Source organism: Musca domestica, unplaced genomic scaffold, assembly GCF_030504385.1.
Source record: "Musca domestica strain aabys unplaced genomic scaffold, Musca_domestica.polishedcontigs.V.1.1 9, whole genome shotgun sequence".
NCBI classification, from domain to species: domain Eukaryota; kingdom Metazoa; phylum Arthropoda; class Insecta; order Diptera; family Muscidae; genus Musca; species Musca domestica.
The window spans coordinates 8095822-8117121 of NW_026712435.1; the positions used below are offsets into that span (position 1 = coordinate 8095822).

The window sequence follows — 21300 nt, forward strand, 5'->3', positions numbered from 1 at the left end:
AAATAATACTGTAGTCTGTTTTCTTTGGAAAAGCTTGTTATTTCAGAGCTTTTCAACAAGGCATACATAACCCACATAAATACACTGCAATGAAAAGCTGATTTTATTGCTCGACGGAAAACCGGTTTGCTAATTTCCATCCAATTTGACAAGTGCCATAAATACAAAAATATATTCGAAAATGACCAACAAGTAACGATAGGATTGCGAAGAGTGTGGCTTTAACAAACCTTTGGCACTGCCCCATTGACAAGTAATTATCAAATTATTGCTTGCAACCGAATGTGTTTCTTTGTACAGAAGAATTGAAATCTCCAATGGGAGCAAATCTAACTAAAGATTACAAATTCTAACATCGACAATTTTTGGGTTAACAAAATGATTTGTCGATCTCGGACAGGTGACACCTTACCCTTTTCTTCAATTAATATTATTAATCGAAATCGATCTTAGAGTTTTTTAAATTATTGTATTATCATGAGGGGGTTTCAATTGTTATTTCCTAGAGGGGTTATAAGTTTGATTGGGCCAAAAAGTTTGTAAACCTCGAAATATTGATCCTAGACCCATGGTGTTACCTATCGATCTTTATACCCCGCCGAGGTGTGTCGATCTAGCTATGTGTGTCCATCCGTCCTTCCTATGGTCGGAACGCCCCACTGTTGCCTTCGCTTACATGTTACAATTAACTTCAATTACAGGATGACTTTTGTTGATAAGGTTGTGCAATGATAACAATGATGACATGTTTGTCGCCGTTTTAACATTTTGCACCGCAACATAACAAAAATTAAGAGAGTAAATTCCCATCTCTTTTACACTTTTGGAAATTTTCGGATTAACATTCCTTCGGATCCGTTCATTTTAGGTATGTGGTGTCCTTGGCAATATTACGAGGAATATTTTGGTCGGGAATTTATAGGTCCTGGAAAACATAAAAAGTCTAAATTTTAGGTAAACGCCACATTTTAGGGTTAAAGCCATACTTCATATTAATTTTACAAAACTATCCTACAAAGCATCTTTCAAGGGGTTTGACGCCAGAGAAAAATCATTCTTCATCAATATTAAGAAAGTATTTGCATCAATGTTGTCAAAAACAAAAAATTAAAATTATTTAAGTTTTTTTTATAAATTTTTTCTCGTTTTTTTTTTGAGTGTCAACAAATGAAATATTCTGCACAAAAATTTACCTTAGATCTCAGCTTAAGCCAGGAGATAGCTCCCATATGTAGTGTCGTCCGATTTTATAGGTATTGCGCAGCAAATGCGTAACATCAGTCGGAATCAAATGAATTTTAGCAGTCCAAAATGTGTCTGGCAGGTTTGTGGATATCGGCCCTGATTTGGATATAGCTCCCATATATATAAGAGGAAAATGTTTGTATGTTTGTTTGTTTATATTTTTGTTTATATTGAAATCGGTTCAGATTTGGATATGGCTCCCATGTATATTTTGGGCCGATCTCATATATTTGATGCACAAAACACCATACATATTTCCGATTCCAATGAAATTCGGACTAAGAAACGAATTTTGGTACCATAAAAAATTGTAAAATCATATTGAAATCGGTTGAGGTTTGGGTGTAGCTCCATATATAAATATATTTTGGCCGATTTCATGTATGTTTTGCACCAAACACGATATGTATGTCCAATTCGAATGAAATTCAGAATGTGTGGCGGAATTTGGTTACAATAATAAATTTGACAAATTAATTAGAAATCGGTGAAGATTTGGATATAGCTCCCACATATATATTCTCGGTCGATTTCACACATTTGATGCACTAAACACGGTATGTACCTCCAATGTCAATAAAATATGGAAGGTGTGACGGAATTTGGTGTAGAAGTAATTTTTTTTCAAATTATATTGAAATCGGTTCAGATTTATGATTTTATTAAGAAGCATTGATCCACAACGCCTTTGCAATAGTATTAGGCTAACTGTAAAAAACTACACAACAATTTAATTGAGGATAGTATGTTGCTACCTCGAATTCTCTAATTGCAACAGAAATGCCACTCAACTTCAAAAGATTGCGGTTTCCTACACGTTTGGCTTTTGCTATGAAATTAATAAATCCGAAAGACAAACTCTTCGTGTATGCGGACTAATTTTGACATGTTCCTTTTTTAAATTCTTGAATTTGTTTGTCAATGGACAAAACTGTTAAGTGGAACTATACGAATAATATCATTTCAGAAGAGGATAAGCCACGAATAAACATCCGGCCGAAGGAACTTCAAAATTTTTAAAAAAAAAAAACAAAAAAACAATACGTCGAAAAATACGGGTCAAATGAAAACCTTTAAACGGGGGCTATACCAAGATGTGGTGCTGGATAAGAAATGTTTTGTCATAGGATATAGTAACGATTCCGAACTTTAAATACGAAATTCGGTGAATAATGTCGCTAATATTATCAAAATACCGAACAAAGGAAGATACCCTTGTATGGGGGCTATACCAAGATGTGGAACTGCATAGGTTATAGATTGTAGTACCCATTACGAACTTCCAATACGAAATTTGACGCAATTCCGGTGAATAGTGTCGCGCAAATCCTAGAAATACAGAATATCTCCGGGAAGCGTTATATGGGTGCTACACTAAAACGTAGACCTGTAAAAATAATTCTCTTCCAGGGGGTAAAGTACTCAGAGGAAACTCCTTGTGTGGATTTTCAGACTATTCCAATGAAAAGTGTGGCTAAAATAATCCAAATACCGAAAAGGGAAGCACCATTGTATGGGGCTATACGATATCGTAGACCTATATAGAAAATTCTCTTTTAAGAAGTAAGAGTTCCTTGTGTAGAATTTCAGACAATGCCATTGAAAAAACAGTAAAGAAAGTCCCCGCCCGACTTTATGATACCCTACACCACTTTGCTAATTTAGTAGAGCTCCGCATAACAATTAAAAGTGTTTATAGGACAATTCCATCATACACGTAATGATTATACCCTACAACACTATGTGTTGGGGGTATTATAAGTTTGATTGGGCCAAAAATTATGTAACACCACGAAATATTGATTTCCCACATAGGAAAGTATATATGGATCTTCCTAGCTCGCCGAGCTGAGTCGATCTAGCTATGTATGTCCGTCCGTCCGTCTGTCCGTCTGTCCGTCTGTCCGTCTGTCCGTCTGTCCATGTTAATTTGTAATCACTCTACAGGTCGCAATTATGGCCCGATCTTCACGAAATTTAGAATGGAGGTGGGGCTAGGGTCAGAATAGAACCCTATTTCTTTTGTAGATGATCGCCAAATGTTTAGGGGTTGAAATGGACCAAATACTGAAAAAATGTCGGATTTTGCAGTAGCTATACAGGTCGCAATTATAGACCAATCGACACGGAATATCGCATGTAGCTAGAGTTTAGGGCGGGGAAGAAGCCTACCAATTTGGGTGGTCATCGGATAATATTTAGCGGGTAAAATAGACCATATATTTTGTGTTGAAAAATTCAATATTTTTCATTAAACCGCAAATATTTTAAATCCCGGCGAAATCACGAAGCCATGACAAGGTTACTCCTGACCTTTACATTGCTGTTAACATCCAACAAATCGGATATATAGCAAAATATGTGCGATATATATGTCTATCAAAGAACATTTGCTTGAAAGATCTCTTATATGTCGAGAACGGCTAAACTGATTTCGACAGTTCTCATTAATTCAGAATGGCCTCTTGGCAGGAAACAAAAAACGTCTAAAAAATCGCATTAAAATATCTCTCTAAAGATGAAAATATTGATTTTGTAACATTTTCTCATATTTTTTTCAATTTTGTCACAAATTTTGGCATATTTTCATTTTGAATTAAACATTTGGTAATATTTCTACAGCTAACAAAACTAAGTAGTTAGGATATCAGGATATCATATACAGATCGCATTTATGGCTCGATCCTTACGAAATTTTGCATGGGTATAAGATGAGGGTCAGAATAGAAGCCTACTTTTTGTGGAGATGATCGCAATATATTTAGGGGTTGAAATGGACCAAAAAACTTCAAAATTGTCAGGAGGTCGTAATTATCTCCCGATCCTCACGCACATTTTAATGGGGGTTACTGGACATTGCAAAAGCCAAACAGTTTTGGATGGCCATCCAAAAATATTCAATGTGTGAAGGAGTTTGCCAACTTTTGTAGACAAAATACGAAAATGTCCATTAAAGTGACTTTTTGGAGAATTCACAAATACAGGAAAGACGCACTTCTGACTATTTCGTTAACGTTGATTTCGTTGAAGAATATAGTCAAATGTCTGTATCTCATATAGATGCGTTTCAGTCAAAAACCAATAATAAATGTTAATCCTTTGTCACTTCTGAGAGATTATAGGTCTTTGGGAAATATTGGTTCCAGATCTAGGAAGACCATTTACGTGCAACATCTACCAATAAATTGGAAATGAGCAAATTAGTTTAAGTTGCTATTATTCGAAAATTAGAGAACGAAACCTGATGGTTTTCTTTTATTATTTGTCACAATATCTTGTGGAATTCTTTCGAGTATCTCGCCTATATAAACAGTATCGTTTATTATAGTGTTGTAGGGTATTCAACGGTCGGCCCCGCTCGACTGTAGCCTTTGCTTACTTGTTATAATTATAATTTAAATTTCAAAGGACTAAATATGCCGAAGCATTTGTACCTTTTAAATTCGGACTTGTATTGCCCATTAGGTGCACAATTAATGTGAAATCGGATAAAGATATATATGGGAGATATATCCAAATCGGAACCGATCTCGATAAAATTTGCAAAGATATTTCTGAGCTGTATTTCATATATTACCCTGAATATCGTTGTTACGGAGTGCATATTATGGCTGTGGATAACAAATATAACAAATCGGATGAACAGTATATATGGGAGCTAAAGCTATATCTGAACCGATCATCACCAAATTTGACATACTAGCTTCTACACTAAATTCGGTCGTAAATGCCAAATTTCATCCCATTTAAACAAATATTAGACGTTTGGTGCACAATCAAAGGTAAATCGGACGAAGTAATATATGGGAGCTATATCCAAACCTGAACCGATCTCGATAAAATTTAGCAAATATATTTCTGAGCTGTATTTGATATATTTCCCCAAATATTGTTGTTACAGAGTGCATATTACGGCTGCGGAGGATAAAAATAACAAATCGGATGAACAATATATATGGGAGCAATAGCTATATCTGAACCGATTTCGATCAAATTTGGCATACTTTTTTTCAGGCCTAATTTGGTTGTATGTACCTAATTTGTTTGTAAAGGCAAATCGGACGAAGATATATATTGGAGCTATATCTAAATTTTGACCGATTATCTCCAGGGTTCGTCCTTGGGCCAAACAAATGATTTGTGCAAAATTTCATCTGGATAGGGCAATAAATGCGAACTGTACTTTGTTTACAAAAATACATGGACAGACAGACGGACGGACATGCATAAATCGACTCAGAATGTGATTCTATGCAGATCATCAAAAGGAACTATGGGTCAATCTCATTTCTTTTTGCCTGTTACAAACAAATGCACAAAGACATAATACCCTGACCACATTGTGGTGTAGGGTATAAACAGTCTAAAATCATCAAAATACCGAATTTGGGGGAGGGGTACAGTTAGCTGGGGGATATACGATATCCTGGACCAATATAGACAATTCTCATTCAGGGGAACTCCATGCGTGAATTTTAAGCCAATTCCAGTGAAAAATGTGCACAAAATCATTAAAATACCGAATATCGGGAGGTACAGTTATATGGGAGATATACGATATCGTGGATCTATATATACAATTCTTTTTTAGGGGATAAAGAACACTCAAAGAATTTCTTGTGTAGAATTTCAGACAATTCCATTGAAAAATGTGGTTAAACTCATCAAAATACCGAATATAGAGGGTATCGTTATATGAGGGCCATACGATATCGTGGACCGATATAGCTCATTTTCGAACTGCACCTTTCTGCAGACAAAAGACAGATCGGATGCGAAATAGTAGAGCGAATTGAACATTTAACAAGAAAAGGATTTCTTCCTAAACTTGCAAGATACCTTAAATCGATTTTGCAGATCATGATATTGCAAGTATATTCAATATTGGTAATTTGGGAAGAAACCATTCTTGCAAAAACTGATCACGTTTTGGTATAACCATCATATGATTTATGATATTTTCGAGGTCTTGGCCACGTTCTCCATTTGTTTGGCCCTATATTTTGTATCCTTGTTTCTAAGGCAGTCGAAAACCTCTTCGCATACAATTTTCAATTTTCAGAGTAGGACCCATCTTGGTCTTGAACATATTCATAAATTGATTTGGCTAAAAATTGTATTTAGGTTATTCTGGGGTAGAGAACCGTCTTACAGATAATTGTCCACAAAGGCATTTATTTAAGTACAGTCCCCACATTTTGTGTACCTTTCAAGTCCACTTTTCTAACAAACGCACAGTGGTCGAGGTCGTATGGGAACAGAGGCCAAAAATACTATCAGTGCAGATATCAATATGAATCTTTGGTTATGGTACCTTGATGGAATAAAAATAAAAAATGTGACAAAATGGATATGGTCGGTGAATGTTTTAGCATGGTCCCCTTATAACGTACCCCCCGAATAAGAGTTATTTGCCCAATTCTTGTCAAATTTCTACACCTAATTGTTCTGTTATTTGACATTTTACGTTCTAAAGAGTTAAAGAATATTCTTACTGAAAAGTATTTGGAACCGGCCTCCTTCTTATACAAATCAATTCCAAATTTTATCATTTTCAATTTTTTTTTTTGTAAACAAAATAAAATAACAAGTTAATCAAATACAGGTTTTAATAATATAGAGTCTTTATTGTATGGTAACGTTCGCTGTCCCGTTATAAAAGGGTCAGAGGTCAGAAGAAGGCGGTTAATAAGATCTGTATTTGTTGAAACACGAGAATTTTTGGGTATGATTTAGTCGAAGTTTTTTTATATATTTGTTTCTAGATTCCGCTGCCTCCTCCTATATTTCACCAATCGATACAATGGCATATTTTATAATGTCGGGTGCATGTATTAAAATTTTAGGAACTGTGGGTCGAAGATTGTACCACGGATATCTATTTGTTAATTCTTTAGCAGCTTCCCGTGCAAAGGCCATAAATTTTTCGACATTAATATTGCACCCAGAAGTCAATGCTTGTAACAATTCTAAACAACAAAAACATATTCTATGTCACTAGGACCATAAACCTGACCAAATTGCATTCAGTATTTTGGATATACCATACACATCTGACAAAATCAGAGATTTAAATTATCACTTTTAGAATCTTAGGACCATTACTAATAGTGTGAAAAAATCACATTGGAGGATTCAGGGGGGAAAACAATTAAAACTTTAACTGAAATCCAATTTTATTGTCAAAATTAATCTTAAAGGCGATTCAGAACACGTACATCTTCTATATTGTACACAACTACTAAACACAAAAATTACTGCACTTAAAATAAACAAGTAAGCAAAGGCTATAGTCGTGCGGGGCCGACCATGTGATACCCTACAACACTACAATGTTAGAAGCCCCCTTATGTCCAAATCCATTTTGGAATATTTCGCTTTTGAAATTATGTCACGGAGCACTGCCCAGATATTACCCTCAGCATTTTGAACAGAGACATTCGCCCAATATTTACGCACTCCGTCGTGCTCTTATTTGTTGTGGTCCATTTTAAAGCTAAATTTAATCCAATGGTCAACCAAAATGCTAGAATTATTCCCTGTCCACAACTCTCTTCTCAAATTTTTTCTGGTTTTGGTTCATTTGAACCCCTAATATTTTGCGGTCCAAATTTAGACTCATCTATATTCTTTCTCGTCTACTATATTTGGCTATATTCGTCAACGAAATCAGCATAAAAAAGCCAGAAGTTCGCCTTTTGTGAATTTCGGATATCGCCTGTAAGTAATGTTGGTATTTTTACAAACAAAAGTAGTGGTCCATTCTACCCGCTGTCCTAAACTCTAACTTCATGCGAGATTTCCTTTGGATTCAATTTGTTAACTTTATAACGGCTGCAAAATCAGAAACATTTTTAGTTGTTGGTCCATTTCAACCCCTAAATATATTGCGGACATCTTTGAAAAGCATGGGCCTAGCCATTCTGAGCCTTACCCTATTCTTTTTCGTGAGGATAATTGCAATCTGTATATAATAACCCCAACCTGTGTTGTAAAATGAAAAAATATAACAAAATGTACAATTCATTATTATAAGTCAAATTGAAAAAATCGCATGCGATAAAAAATATGAAAAAATAAAAAAATGTCACAAAATACTACAAAATCTATATTAACATCATTATAGGCATCTTTTTGTGCGATTTTTTCAGATTTCATACTTTTATGGTAAGAGGGCATTCTGAATTGACGAAATTTGCCGAATTCGGTCTAGCCATTCTGGAGAGATAAGCATTCTAGCTTACATCCCCTTCCTTCTATATATACATTGTATATTTTTCTCTATATACAACCGACATATTTACTATCGGCATCTACGTAACGGTCAGAATTGACCTGTTCGTCTGTTTGTGATTTCGCCGGGATTAAGAATATTCGCGGTTTCATGCAAAATTTGACTTTTATTTAACACATATGTTGTGGCCTATTTCACCCACTAAATATTACCCGATGACCACCAAAATTGGAAGGCTTCTGCCCAGCCCTAAGCTCTAAGCCTATGCTTACTTCCGTGTCGATTGGTCTATAATTGCGACCTGTAGTGCAACTTCAAAATCAGGAATTTTTTCAGTTTTTGGTCCATTTCAACCCCTAAATATTATGCAATCATCTCCAAAAGAAATAGGGTTCTATTCTGACCCTAGCCCCACCTCCATTCTAAATTTCGTGAAGATCGGACCATAATTGCGACCTGTAGAGTGATTACAAATTAACATGGACAGATGGACAGACGGACAGACGGACGGACGGACATACATAGCTAGATCGACTCAGCTCGGCGAGCTAGGAAGACCCATATATACTTTCCTATGTGGGAAACCAATATTTCGTGGTGTTACATAATTTTTGGCCCAATCAAACTTATAATACCCCCAACACATAGTGTTGTAGGGTATAAAAAAGTTAATACCTTGCTTTTCAATAATAATGCCAAGATTTGTTATTTTGAAATTCATTTAATTTTGTAATACAGTTCTATTTTTACTCCACTTTTGCACTGATCCCACTGGAAAAAGCAACTAACTATATTTTCTCTTTTTTTATGCTATTCTCGCAGTGGGCCGTTAGAATGAAGCCATGATTATTATGTTTTCTAAAAAGCTTAACCTCTTAAGAGTTCATGTGTACATATTTGACAATAAATATCTGATTTTCATTTTTTGAATTTTGGCCAATGGCAGCAGCCACTGCGCAACGTGTGGTCAGAAAAGAAAATTTTGAATTCTATTGAATTTGAAACCCTCAAGAGGATATTGGTCAGGAACGTAGATTTGAAATGCACGTCAATATGAAATAAACTCCGAAATGTCAAACTGGGACTCATTCAGTCGGAAATCGCGACAGAAACATGAAAAAAATTACATATATTGGGATGTAGCACGGGACCGAACATTTGTTTAATCGTCTTTCAATTTTACTACTCGTATGATGAAAAATGTGGACATTATGGGTTCTCCAACGCACAATTAATGTGACAAAAAATCCCCATAAAAGAGTAATTATCTTTGACTATTATTCTGCCCTCAATTATGAGGCGGACAAAACTAAATACCACGCAGCACGATATTGTAAACGTTGGAAAAACAAATTCCAAATTACAGCTCATTTAAATGAAAAATGTTGCTAAGCTCTTTACAATACCAAAAACTGAGCTGAGTTTTCACAAACCCATATGATAAAGAACATCTATATCATATGGATTTTTAACACTCAAATCAAAACATGTGGCTGAAAAATAAGATCAGACTATTCAAAATATCTAACGCCGACGGCAGGTCAATATCTGTTATAATTTTTGCCATGAATATTTATTTCCATTTAGAAATTATTATGAATTCATTTCTTATTACAAAAATTATGCCTTAGAGTCAGATCTGTGATTTAATATGCTTGAAAAATAAGCATTAAAGACTAAAAGTACGGGCCGGCAATGCGGACCGGGCCAGCTAGTACAACATAAATTTACCTCAGGCAAGTTTTAGTTTAGCTTTTACAGGTTCGTTATAAACTATTCCAAATTTAATCCGTTCTAAGGACGGAATACGCAACAAATAACTAAATTGCCAATATGAAGGTTTATTTGCTGCTTGTGACTCTACTAAATAGTCGCCCGACTTTTGTCTTTTCTTGCTGGTTCTATTGTGTGGAAACGCTTTGAATATTTTTCCAAGGGGATTCCTTTAAGGGAATGATATAACGTATAATAGCACCAGTGCAGTTGTTTTCCATTTAAAATAACCTATTGTATTTAAATTTAAATAAATTTTGCAACAACAATATTAATTGAAACCGCTAATAGCAGCAGTAACAACAACAGTTATGAATCATCGATATAATTATTAAACAAACAAATACATTTATATCAAGGGCGTTATTGTACAAAAAATGCCAAATGCAATAATAAATCTCTAAAATATGATAATAGTAGTACTAATTGTTGTAAAATATTTTAATAATAAAAATAATTTTGTCTTAAACTGAATTGTTTTCTACAGATATCAGAAACTGACAAATAGAAGTGAAAACGACCAAGAAGGGATACAATTCGACCAGGACCCATTGTATGACACCACACTCTGATACAAATGTATAGAAGTTCTACCCGTCACAAATATACGTTTATATTGGAAATTTGTGTGAAGTAAATCACACCAATGGAAGGCGTATTACAGATTTACTGCTTTTGAGTTTAAACAAGGAAAAACGCAGTAAGCACTCCACCATTTGGAACGAATTAGGAAATTTTCAAAAAAAAAAAAAAAAAAAAAACATTAAAAATTCTCTTAATATCTTAAAAATACCGAACATCGGAAGGTGTTGATATATGGGGGATATACGATATTGTGGACCTATAAAGACTATTCTATTTCGGAGGGTAAAGTGCTCACAGAGAACTGCTTGTGTAGAATTTCAGAGAATTCCATTGAAAAAATGTGTCTAAAATCATGTAAATATCGTTATATGGGGGCTATATGATATCATGGACCTATATAACCAATTCTCTTTCTGAGGGTAAAGTACTCACGAGGAACTCCTTGTGTGGAATTTTAGACAATTCCCTTGAAAAATGTGGCTAAAATCATCAAAATACCGAATATCGGGGTGTACCGTTATATGGGGGCTATACGATATCGTAGACCTATATAATTCTCTTCCAGGCGGTAAAGTACCCGCAAAGAACTCCTTGTATAGAATTTCAGACAATTCTATTAAAAATACCGAACATCAGGGGGTACTGTTATATGGGGGCTATACGATATCGTGGACCTATATAAACAATTCTCCTTCAAGAGGTAAAGTACTCTGAAAGAACTCCTTGTGTGGAATTTCAGACAATTCAATTGAACAACATGGCTAAAATCATGAAAATACCGAATATCGGTGAGTACCGTCATATGGGAGCTATACGATATCGTGGACCGATATAGTCCATCTTCGAATTTGACCTGCCTGCAGACAAAAGACAGATCTGTGCAAAATTATCTTCTTCCTATCTTTGTTCTTTTTGACTGTAGCGTAATTACAACAGACGGACAGGGCTAAATCGTCTTAGAATTTTATGCTGATCAAGAATATATATACTTTATTGGTTCTAAAATTATTATTTCAATGTATGAAAACTCCATTCTATGTATGAAAACGGTTGGAACTAACACATGCTACATGTCAATCTGAGCTGGCTTCCATAAAATATAAGAGTGCGTAAATAAACATGTAAGCAAAGAGCTGTGATTTGTGCCAATTTTATATTTGTACGAGTATTTATAGTTAAAAAAATTAAATAAATAAAATGATCAAAACCAACGATTAAAAGAAACGCACATTGTGAGGCGCACATTGTGAGGCGCACATTAAATATATAATCAGTTTTCGTGGAATTGAAATATTCAACATTTTGAAATACATATTTGAAGGAAAATTAAGGTATGTGATTCATCTTCGTGGTTTTTAAATCTATTTTAAAATAAAGAGTTATAAGTAGTTGTATCTAATTTTGATAGGAAGCGGCCATATCCTTTTTTCTCCTTTTATACCCTCCGCCCGTGGTACAATAAGAAATTCCTATTTACCACGGGCGGAGGGTATAAAACTGAAGTAGGTTTTAGAAAACATCTTCCGAGATCTTAAAATGGGTGTGAAAAATGAATAATATTCAATATGAAAAATGTTAACCTGTCAAGCGATATCAATTGCCTTGTTAATTACATTACGCTTCCAATATGGCACTCGGAAGGAAGTTGTCAAAATGGGTGATATTTTCGACAAATATATCAACAGTCCTTGAAAAATAAGAAAAAAAGAAGCTAAGTTCTGCCGGGCAGAACTTTTAATACCCTCCACCATTTGGAAGGAACTTGGCAGATTTAAATTTCATCGAAAAATTCCGCTTGAATGAAAACTGTTATGTAGGAGCTATGCGAAGATGTGGACCTGTATGAGTAGTTTTTTGACATTTGCAGAATTTGAAATACGAAGTCCGAAACAATTCCGGTGAATAATGTCGCTAAAATCATCAAAATATCGAGAAGAAAGGGCGTATTGTTATGAGTGGGGTATACGAAGGCGTGGACCCGCACGAAAAATTTTCTGTCATAGTCTGTAGTATCCATTACGAACTTCAAGTACCAAATTTGAAACAATTCCGGTGAGTGATGCCGCTAAAATCGTCAAAATACCGAATATCGGGAGATGCCGTTATATGGGGGCTATACGAAGACGTAGACCTGCACATACAATTTTTTGTCTTAGGCTGTAGCATCCATTTCGAACTTCAAATACCGAACTTGAAACAATTCCGAAGAAAAATGTCGCAAAATCATCAAAATACTGAATATCGGGAGGTATCGTTATATGGGGGCTATGGGGGCAAAACGTGGACCTACATTTTCAATAACAAAAGTCTTGCAGACATAATATACATTTGAGTAAAATGTTATCAATCTACTTCAATTCGTTCGGAAGCTAGAGTGATTTTCACAGATGGACACCACTAAATCGACATAGATTTTTATGCTGATGAAGAATATATATTTTGTAGGGTTTAAAATGTATATTTCGAGGTGTTACAAACGGAACGAAAAGCGGAACCTACCCTCCATACTATGGATACTATATATATATATATATATATATATATTCTTGATCAGCGTAAAATTCTAAGAAGATTTTGCACTGTCCGTCCGTCCGTCTGTTGTAATTACGCTACAGTCAAAACCAATCAAGATAGGAAGCTAAAACTTTGCATCGATCTGTCTTTTGTCTGCAGGAAGATCCAGTTCGAAGTTGGGCTATATCGGTCCACGATGTCATGATTGATTTTGATTTAGCCACATTTTCAATGTAATTGTCTGAAATTCTACATAAGGAGTTCTTTGTGAGTACTTTATCCTCTGGAAGAGAATTGTCCATATAGGTCCATGATATCGTAAAACCCCCATATAACGGTACCCCAAATGTTCGGTATTTTGATGATTTTAACTACATTGTGCAATGAAATTATCTGAGTGCTTGTGAGTAGTTTACCCCCTGAAGAGAATTGCTTATATATGTCCACGATATCGTATAGCCCCCATATAACGGTACCTCCCAATATTCGATATTTTGATGATTTTAGCCGCATTTTCTAACGGGATTCTCTGAAATTCTGTACAAGGAGGTCTTTGTGAGTACTTTACCCCAAGAAATAGATTTGTCTATGTAGGTTCAGAATATGGTATATTCCCATATATCGGCACCTTCAGATGTTCGGTATTTTTTAGATTTTAACAGAATTTTTAATGGATTTTATTTTTTTGGAAAATTTTCTAATTTTCCAAATGGTGGAGGGTATTCAAAGTTCGGCCCAGCCGAACTTACTGGTTTTGTACTTGCTACTTCTTTTCTTATCTGCAGGATGATAGATGACAAAGAGAATTATAAATGTTTCTACTTTTGAAATAGAAATTCTGTAAGTAATACGTTTCTCTACGAATATGAATATTTACCAGATATTTAAATAAACAGAAAGTTATTTTTTTTACCCTCCACCAACATACGTAGTATGGAGGGCATATTAAGTTCACCATCAAAATAATTTTAAACACACCAAAGTATATAAATATTCATGATCTTCGTAAAATTCAAAGACGTGTAGCCCTGTCCGTCCGTCTGTTGTAATCACGCTAGAGTCAAAACGAGAGTTAGGATAGGAAGCTAAAATTTCGCAGCCTTTTGTCTGCAGGTAAGTATTCAGTATTTGATGATTTTAGCCTCTATATTCGCAATTTGGTTGACTTTAGCTACATTTTTACCGGAATTGTTTCAAGTTTCGTATTTAAAGTTCGCAATGGGTACTACAGCCTATGACAAAAAATTGCGTATGAAGGTTCACGGCTTCGTATAGTCCCCATATAACGGGTTTTCTTTGAGCGGTATTTTTCTATGGATTTTTGTGGACATTTTTCTAGTTCCTTCAAAATGGTGGACGGTATTAAAAGTTCAGACTGGATTTTTTACTTGTTTAATTTGTGTTGAGTCCAAAATTCCCTCTGCAATTATTATACATAACATGTATAACATTTAGTATCCACTCTTCGCATTAGATCTACCGTCTTTTTATTTTTGAGAGAATCGTATAAAAATTACATTAACAGTACAATGACCATATCTTGTTATTCATTACATTTATAAAAAATAGCAGATGTCTGCAATAAGAACCAGCTCCCCCGCCAACAGTATTCAGATGCAATCGTCATTTGACGAGGTACGTTGAATTAGTACTTTTTCCAAATGAATTGGAGGCATTCGCAATTCGTGACTTTTTATCAGTCAGCCATAACCGGCAATGCTGGCTATAAAATAACAACAAAAAACGAACAAACAAAAGTTGTTGCCATTAGAGATGGTAAGGCATCCCCCCATCAAGGGTTTTCACTTTTGTTACTCTAAAAATAATTATTTGTTATAGACTCTATTTTGATCAAGTATTAAGTTTATCATTAATTTGTTCGAAAATGGACAAATGACTGTCATCTATCTAGTTATCCGTAAAAATAAACGTTTATATTGGGAATTTATGTTAAGTTAATCATGCCAACTATGATATTTTGAAATTAATGCATATTTCGGCTTAATTTGACATCGGAAGAAACTAATATAAATGAATAATATCTTAAACTGAAACGATTTTCACTAATTTTAAAAGGTTTATATATCAAATCTGATAATCTGGTTCGTTTGGAAGCTATAAGTAGCTATATCTGAAATGATTTTCACCAAAATTGGTATAATTATTGAACAGCTGAATTGGATCTTGTGTTCAAAAATTCAACCTAAGTGGACTGATATTACACATATAGTGCACAATATACCTGAGATATGATGAATATTACAAATTTCAATAGAGTTCGTTCCAGACATATGAGCTGTCCATAATTTCATCTCGATGCCCATCATCTCGTTTTTATACCTAAATATTATCATATATAGGTAAGATATAAAAAACGAGCCAAATAGCTAACCATATGCAACTTTAAAAGTTTCCACAAACACATCGGAAGAGGTTCGCATTTTCTGTCCACTACGGTACATTTTAAACGTACTCAATAACAGCTTGTGTCATCTCTAATTGATTTGTGAATGGTTTACTCACATTGTCGCCTCGTAGGAAGACCAGTCAAACCAGCAATATCACTCTGAGAGACCTCAAACATCCAACAGCCATCACCTAAAACGATGGCTGGTTGGCAGTCTTTCGTTCAAAATTGTATTTTGTGTGTGATTTGCTCCGCTACAGCGGAACTCGTACAACAGTCGACGCTATGACACCATACGCCACGCTTAAATAACCGGCAAAATGTCCCACAATTTTAATTAGCCACCATCGTCAATTCGAAGTGAAAGAATTATCCGAGATTTAAGCGAATATTCAACTCGTTATCGTTCTCGTTCTCATTTAATAATCCGAGAGTGGGGCATATCGTAAAAAGTGAATTTGTCATCCGATTTATGTCGACTGCGCGGCAGAGAATAGAAAAGACCGGAATAAAAATAAACGTACCACTAATGTCACAGTCACACCCATCGACACAGTCGTGGATAGCCCCGGTCGTCACAAAAGAAGATAAACGTAGTGAAAGATAATGACAAATAATACTTGTGCCCATTGATTCATCGTCATTACCTGCGATTCTGAAACCGAAAGAAGAAGAAGAAGACGACGACGAAGAAAACGCGGACAACCAACTGTCTTTGTTGAGTGCAATACGTGTTTTGTATCCGAAAGCCGACCAGTCACAGTGCAAGCAAACTTATTTATCTACATCTGTTGTATAAACCCCATACATACCAGTGCGGATTGTGAATTATGAATCGCTGAAATATTTTATTTACTAAATGCCCGTAAACAACTCGTGTGTTTATTTTTTTCGCCGTTGGTGAAATAAGAAAAATAATTTTTTAGAGAGGTACCAAGTATCCTCCCATCCCCCACATCTCTTGGTGAACTGTTTCAGACAAGTGTTTCGGAATACGAACATGAAATTGTTACTGAAGGTCAATTCACAGCGAACTCGTCAGCGTCTAAATCAATATGGTTCCTATGGTTCTGCAGCAGATTCGCCATCGAAACCTAGCAAACGTAAGTAGGGAAGCGTGTTTGCAAAACAACAAACAACAAAAGGTTGGGTTTGTTTGTTGTAACTGTTGTAAATACAGCCGACAAGAGGATATCTGCGTTTTGGGTTTGACCAAAATATAATATTCATGGCCTCAAGTGCAATAGTGAAATGGATAGCCGATTTCAAACAATTATTTCGTATGTTTGTTTATTTTACTATGCTCTCCTGGCTATATCTTCAATTGGGGGTAATGTCAAATCAATTTTTGGATTTCGTTTCCACATTGTCGATTCACATTACTTTTTAAGATAATTTTACACGGAAACACAGGTGTGCTATTAGTGAGTTCATTTATAAAGTATTGTGGAAACGCTGCTAATTGAAAACAGTGAAAATTTGAAGTGAGTAATGCATTTTTCACGCCTCCGAATGGACTGTTTCAAAATTGTTAATAGAATCGCCACTTCGTATAGAACAACTTTAATTTAATTTTGCTGGGTACTATTGACGGCTGGAAATGTTTTCTTGGCAGTAGAAGATTAACAGGGGAATTTTTAAATGGACCGACTGCCGAATATTATCAAACTATATCAATACATCTGCACGAATAGACGTCTGTAGGTTGTGCAGTTCTTTGTTTGTCTTTGTAAAGTATTGAACAATAAATGAGAGATTGTTTGAAGATAAAAACAGATACCACAACAGTGTACCCATCAGTGTATATCTGTAAATTATTCTGAACAGCAAGATGGAGCTGAATCATATTATATTTATGTTATTCGGTTAGAAATATATTCACGTTAATCGGTTTTATGTGTTTCCTATATACATAACTTCCATAAACAAAAAGAAAAAAAAAAAACAATTAAGTTCGGCCTGGGCGAACTTTTAATACCCTCCACCATTTCGAAGGAAATTGAAAAATTTAAAAAAAAATCGGAAAACTACAACTTAAATGAAAACCGTTATATGGGGATTATACGAAGACGTGGGCCTTCATACATAGGGTGTAGTGCTCATTACGAACTTCAAATACGAAATTTGTACAAATTACGGTGAATAATGTCGGACAAATCATGAAATACCGAGTATCGGGAGGTACCGTCATATGGTGGCTATAGGAAGATGTGGACCAGCATACGATTTTTTTGTCATAAGTTGTAGTACCAATTACGAACTTCATATACGAAATTTTAAATAGTTCCGGTAAATAAAGTCGTTAAAATCATGAAAATGCCGAATATCGGGGGCACCGTTATATATGAGCGATACGAAGACGTAGGCCAGCACAGACAGTCTCCTGTCATAGGCTGTAGCATCCAGTACGAACTTCAAATACCAAATTTGGAACAATTCCGGTGAATAATGTCGCTAGAGTCATCAAAATACCGAATATCGGGAGGTACCGTTCTATGGTGGCTATACGAAGATCTGAACCTGCATACAATATTTTTTGCCATAAGTTGTAGTACCTATTACGAACATCAAATACGAAATTTTAAATAATTCCGGTAAATAGTGTGGCTATGAAAATCATGAAAATACGGAACAGGGGGGCACCGTTATATGGGGCCTATACGAAAACGTGGACCGACATGGCCCATTTACGAACTTAACCTGCCTACTGATAAACTATGCATGTATGCAAAATTGTAGCCTTCTATCTCAATTCGTTCGAAAGTTAGTGTAATTACAACAGACGGACAGACAGGCAGACAGTCGGATAGACAGACAGAAGGACATCGCTAGAGCGTTTTAGATTTTTACGCTGATCTAGAATATATACACTTTGTAGGGTCTATTATGAACATTTCGAGGAGTTACAAACGGAACGACAAAGTTAATATAACCTCCATAGAATGGTGGAGGGTATAAAAATTTTGGTAATATTGATAATAATAGCTACTGCGAGTTTCATTAACGGTCAATTTAAATTATTACGACTTTGGAAACTCAATTCTATTTATTCTTTCATCAAAAACTCTTGATTTTAGATTTACCTCCACAGATTTGAAGGTATCTTGGATCCTAGAATTAAGAAGGTAATATCGTTCAATTATTTGTATGTTTTTCATTTTTATACTCTCAGCAATATGGCTATCATTTGATACGTCCAAAATGTGCTTCATCGAAATAACGATTTCAGACCCTAGGTATATTTGGACCAAATGCGTTCCAGGATATTTTGTGTCGATTTAGGGGCGTCCTCTCGTTTGATTGGCTGGTGGGCACCATCAACTCAACTCTCGAAGGGAGAATCCGATTTTGTCCAAACTTGGTACATCGTAATATTATAATCAAACTTAGATCAAATTCAGATTCGAGCAATATCATTACACTCCTTCTGCTACCTACGGCACAAAAGGTCAAAATGTTTACGAATAATTTTTTCCTCCTATTTCCAATTTCGCGGAAACTTTTCAAATCCTCATTGTTTTTTCAGTCAATAGACAATATCGGCCCACTCCATCAAGTACTCCCCCCCCCCATACAAAAGTTCAACATTTTGAATAATTATAATGCTTTACAATGTGAAATGAGAGTCTGATTGTATTCAACTCTGAAGATCTGGTATAAAGAAATTTTGAAAAATCATAATGTTCATGAAATGCGAGATAAGCATCTGATTCTTTCTAAACTTCACACATCCCAATATTGCTACTAACACAATATCTGGTGTGAAGATGGGTGAAATACATCGGCTCACTTCTATTGGTACCTCCCGCACAAGGGTCACAATTTACAATACCCATATTTCTCACAACAAGTCAGCGATTATTTTCAAACTTGTTATATGTTAATATTTTTCTCAACCAGAGATCTGGTGTGAATATGAAATTAATCGGCACACTCCTTCTCGTACCTACCCTGCAAAAGGTTAAAATTTTGATTAACATAAAATTTATTTAATACTACAGGCCACTATATCTGGTAACTAATGCGCATTTCAACATTTTTAAAGAATATTACATATCTCATACATAGTGAAGGAAGTACAGGGTGAGATAAAAAAAACTGCAACAAATTCAAACGCGATAATTATTACATTTTTTTTTTAAATTTTTTTTTTGAATTAAAGCAAACAATGTCGGAAATGGCATCAAATTTAAGAATAAGTTTAGATTTGTTCGAATTGGTCAATTTTGGCACGAATTATGACTTTCAAACAGCCAATGAAACCGTCACAAGCTGCCCGAATGTTGCTCTGCGGTATTTTCGCCCATTCCCGGCTTGCGCTTGCTTCAGGCTTGCGACACTTTGGTATTTTTTAGTACCAACCTTGCTTTCCAAAATATTCCCGACTCAATAGTCCAACGGATTGGTATCCGGAGATCTTGATGGCCATGTGCGCTGGAAATGAAGCGAAGAACCTAATTTTGCAAACATTCTTGGGTGGCAGGTGCTGAGTCCTGTTACAATGTCCAAGGTCTGCAGCCAAAATGTTTGCATGCCCAAGGCTTTAATACACCCTCCAGAAAATTTTGGCGATGATATCCTGCATTTATTTTGATGCCACGGTCGATTAATACGAGCGGAGAGCGAGCATCGGTTGTTATTGCAGCCCACACCATCACCATGGCCGGCGCTTGAGTTCTGGTGCCCAACCGAAGGTGCACATTTTCAGCTGACTTCTTTTGTTGTTCACATTTTTTTGTTCACAAACTGCTGGACAATGATTGTTTTCTCATCGGAGGAAATCAAATTCGGCAGTTAACCACTTTCGGCTATGCGTAGCAACTCTTTAGCTCTTTTGAGTCTATTTTCTTTCTGTTGCGGTGTAAGTTCTTGCACTTTATCCCGAGCTCATTTTTCAATACTTGCCGAACGGAATATTGCAATATGTTCAGCTCACGAGCCATTTTTCGGGCAATGCGATCCGGGTTTCGGTTAAGTTGCTTCTTTACTTTTCGAACTATTTCTGCTGATGCTGCTGCTTTCTTCCGCTTACTTCTTTGACGTCGGGCTACGCTACCAGTATCACGGTAACGAGCGATGGTACGAGACACAAAAGATTTATTTACATTTAAATGCTGGAGTGCTCTAACGATAGCCACTTGTGGTTTTCCAGTCAAATATAAGGAAATCACACTATCACGCTTGAATTCCATCACGAATAACTTTTTTGGTGGAAAATTCTCACCAAAATGCTCTTGTAGGCTTGTAAACAATATAATGAGCTGTCACTGGAATAATTTTAACAGAAATGAATTTAGAAATGACAGCAGTCTGAAGTTGGTTGCGGTTTATTTCATCTCATCTTGTAGTCGAAATCTTGCAGGTTTTAATATTTATATCAGACTTAGGTCAAATAAGAAGTGGACAATATTGTCCCCCGCATTCGGAAACGCCCTCATATGATTATTCACACTGTTTACCCAGTTTGAATAATCATAAAGCACGTCAACAAAGATTTAAAATCGCAAAACCGGCTAATAGTTTTAAATTCTCTTTTTTCCAA

The 21300-nt window shown here is 35.5% G+C and overlaps 1 protein-coding gene across 2 annotated transcripts in view; it reads left to right on the forward strand.

Annotated features, from left to right (window-relative positions):
* Positions 1 to 21300, forward strand: part of LOC101898142 (peptidoglycan-recognition protein LA) — a 34367-nt gene that overhangs the window by 9988 nt on the left and 3079 nt on the right. Inside the window, exon 1 of one of the 2 annotated variants that reach the window (XM_005183190.4) lies at positions 15914 to 16861. The exons of the other annotated variant lie outside the window; for it this stretch is intronic. Within the exon in view, the coding sequence (XP_005183247.1) occupies positions 16759 to 16861 (103 nt within the window). The 5' untranslated portion in view covers positions 15914 to 16758. Of the gene's footprint in view, positions 1 to 15913; positions 16862 to 21300 lie in introns of those variants that run through there. 2 annotated transcript variants of the gene reach the window in all.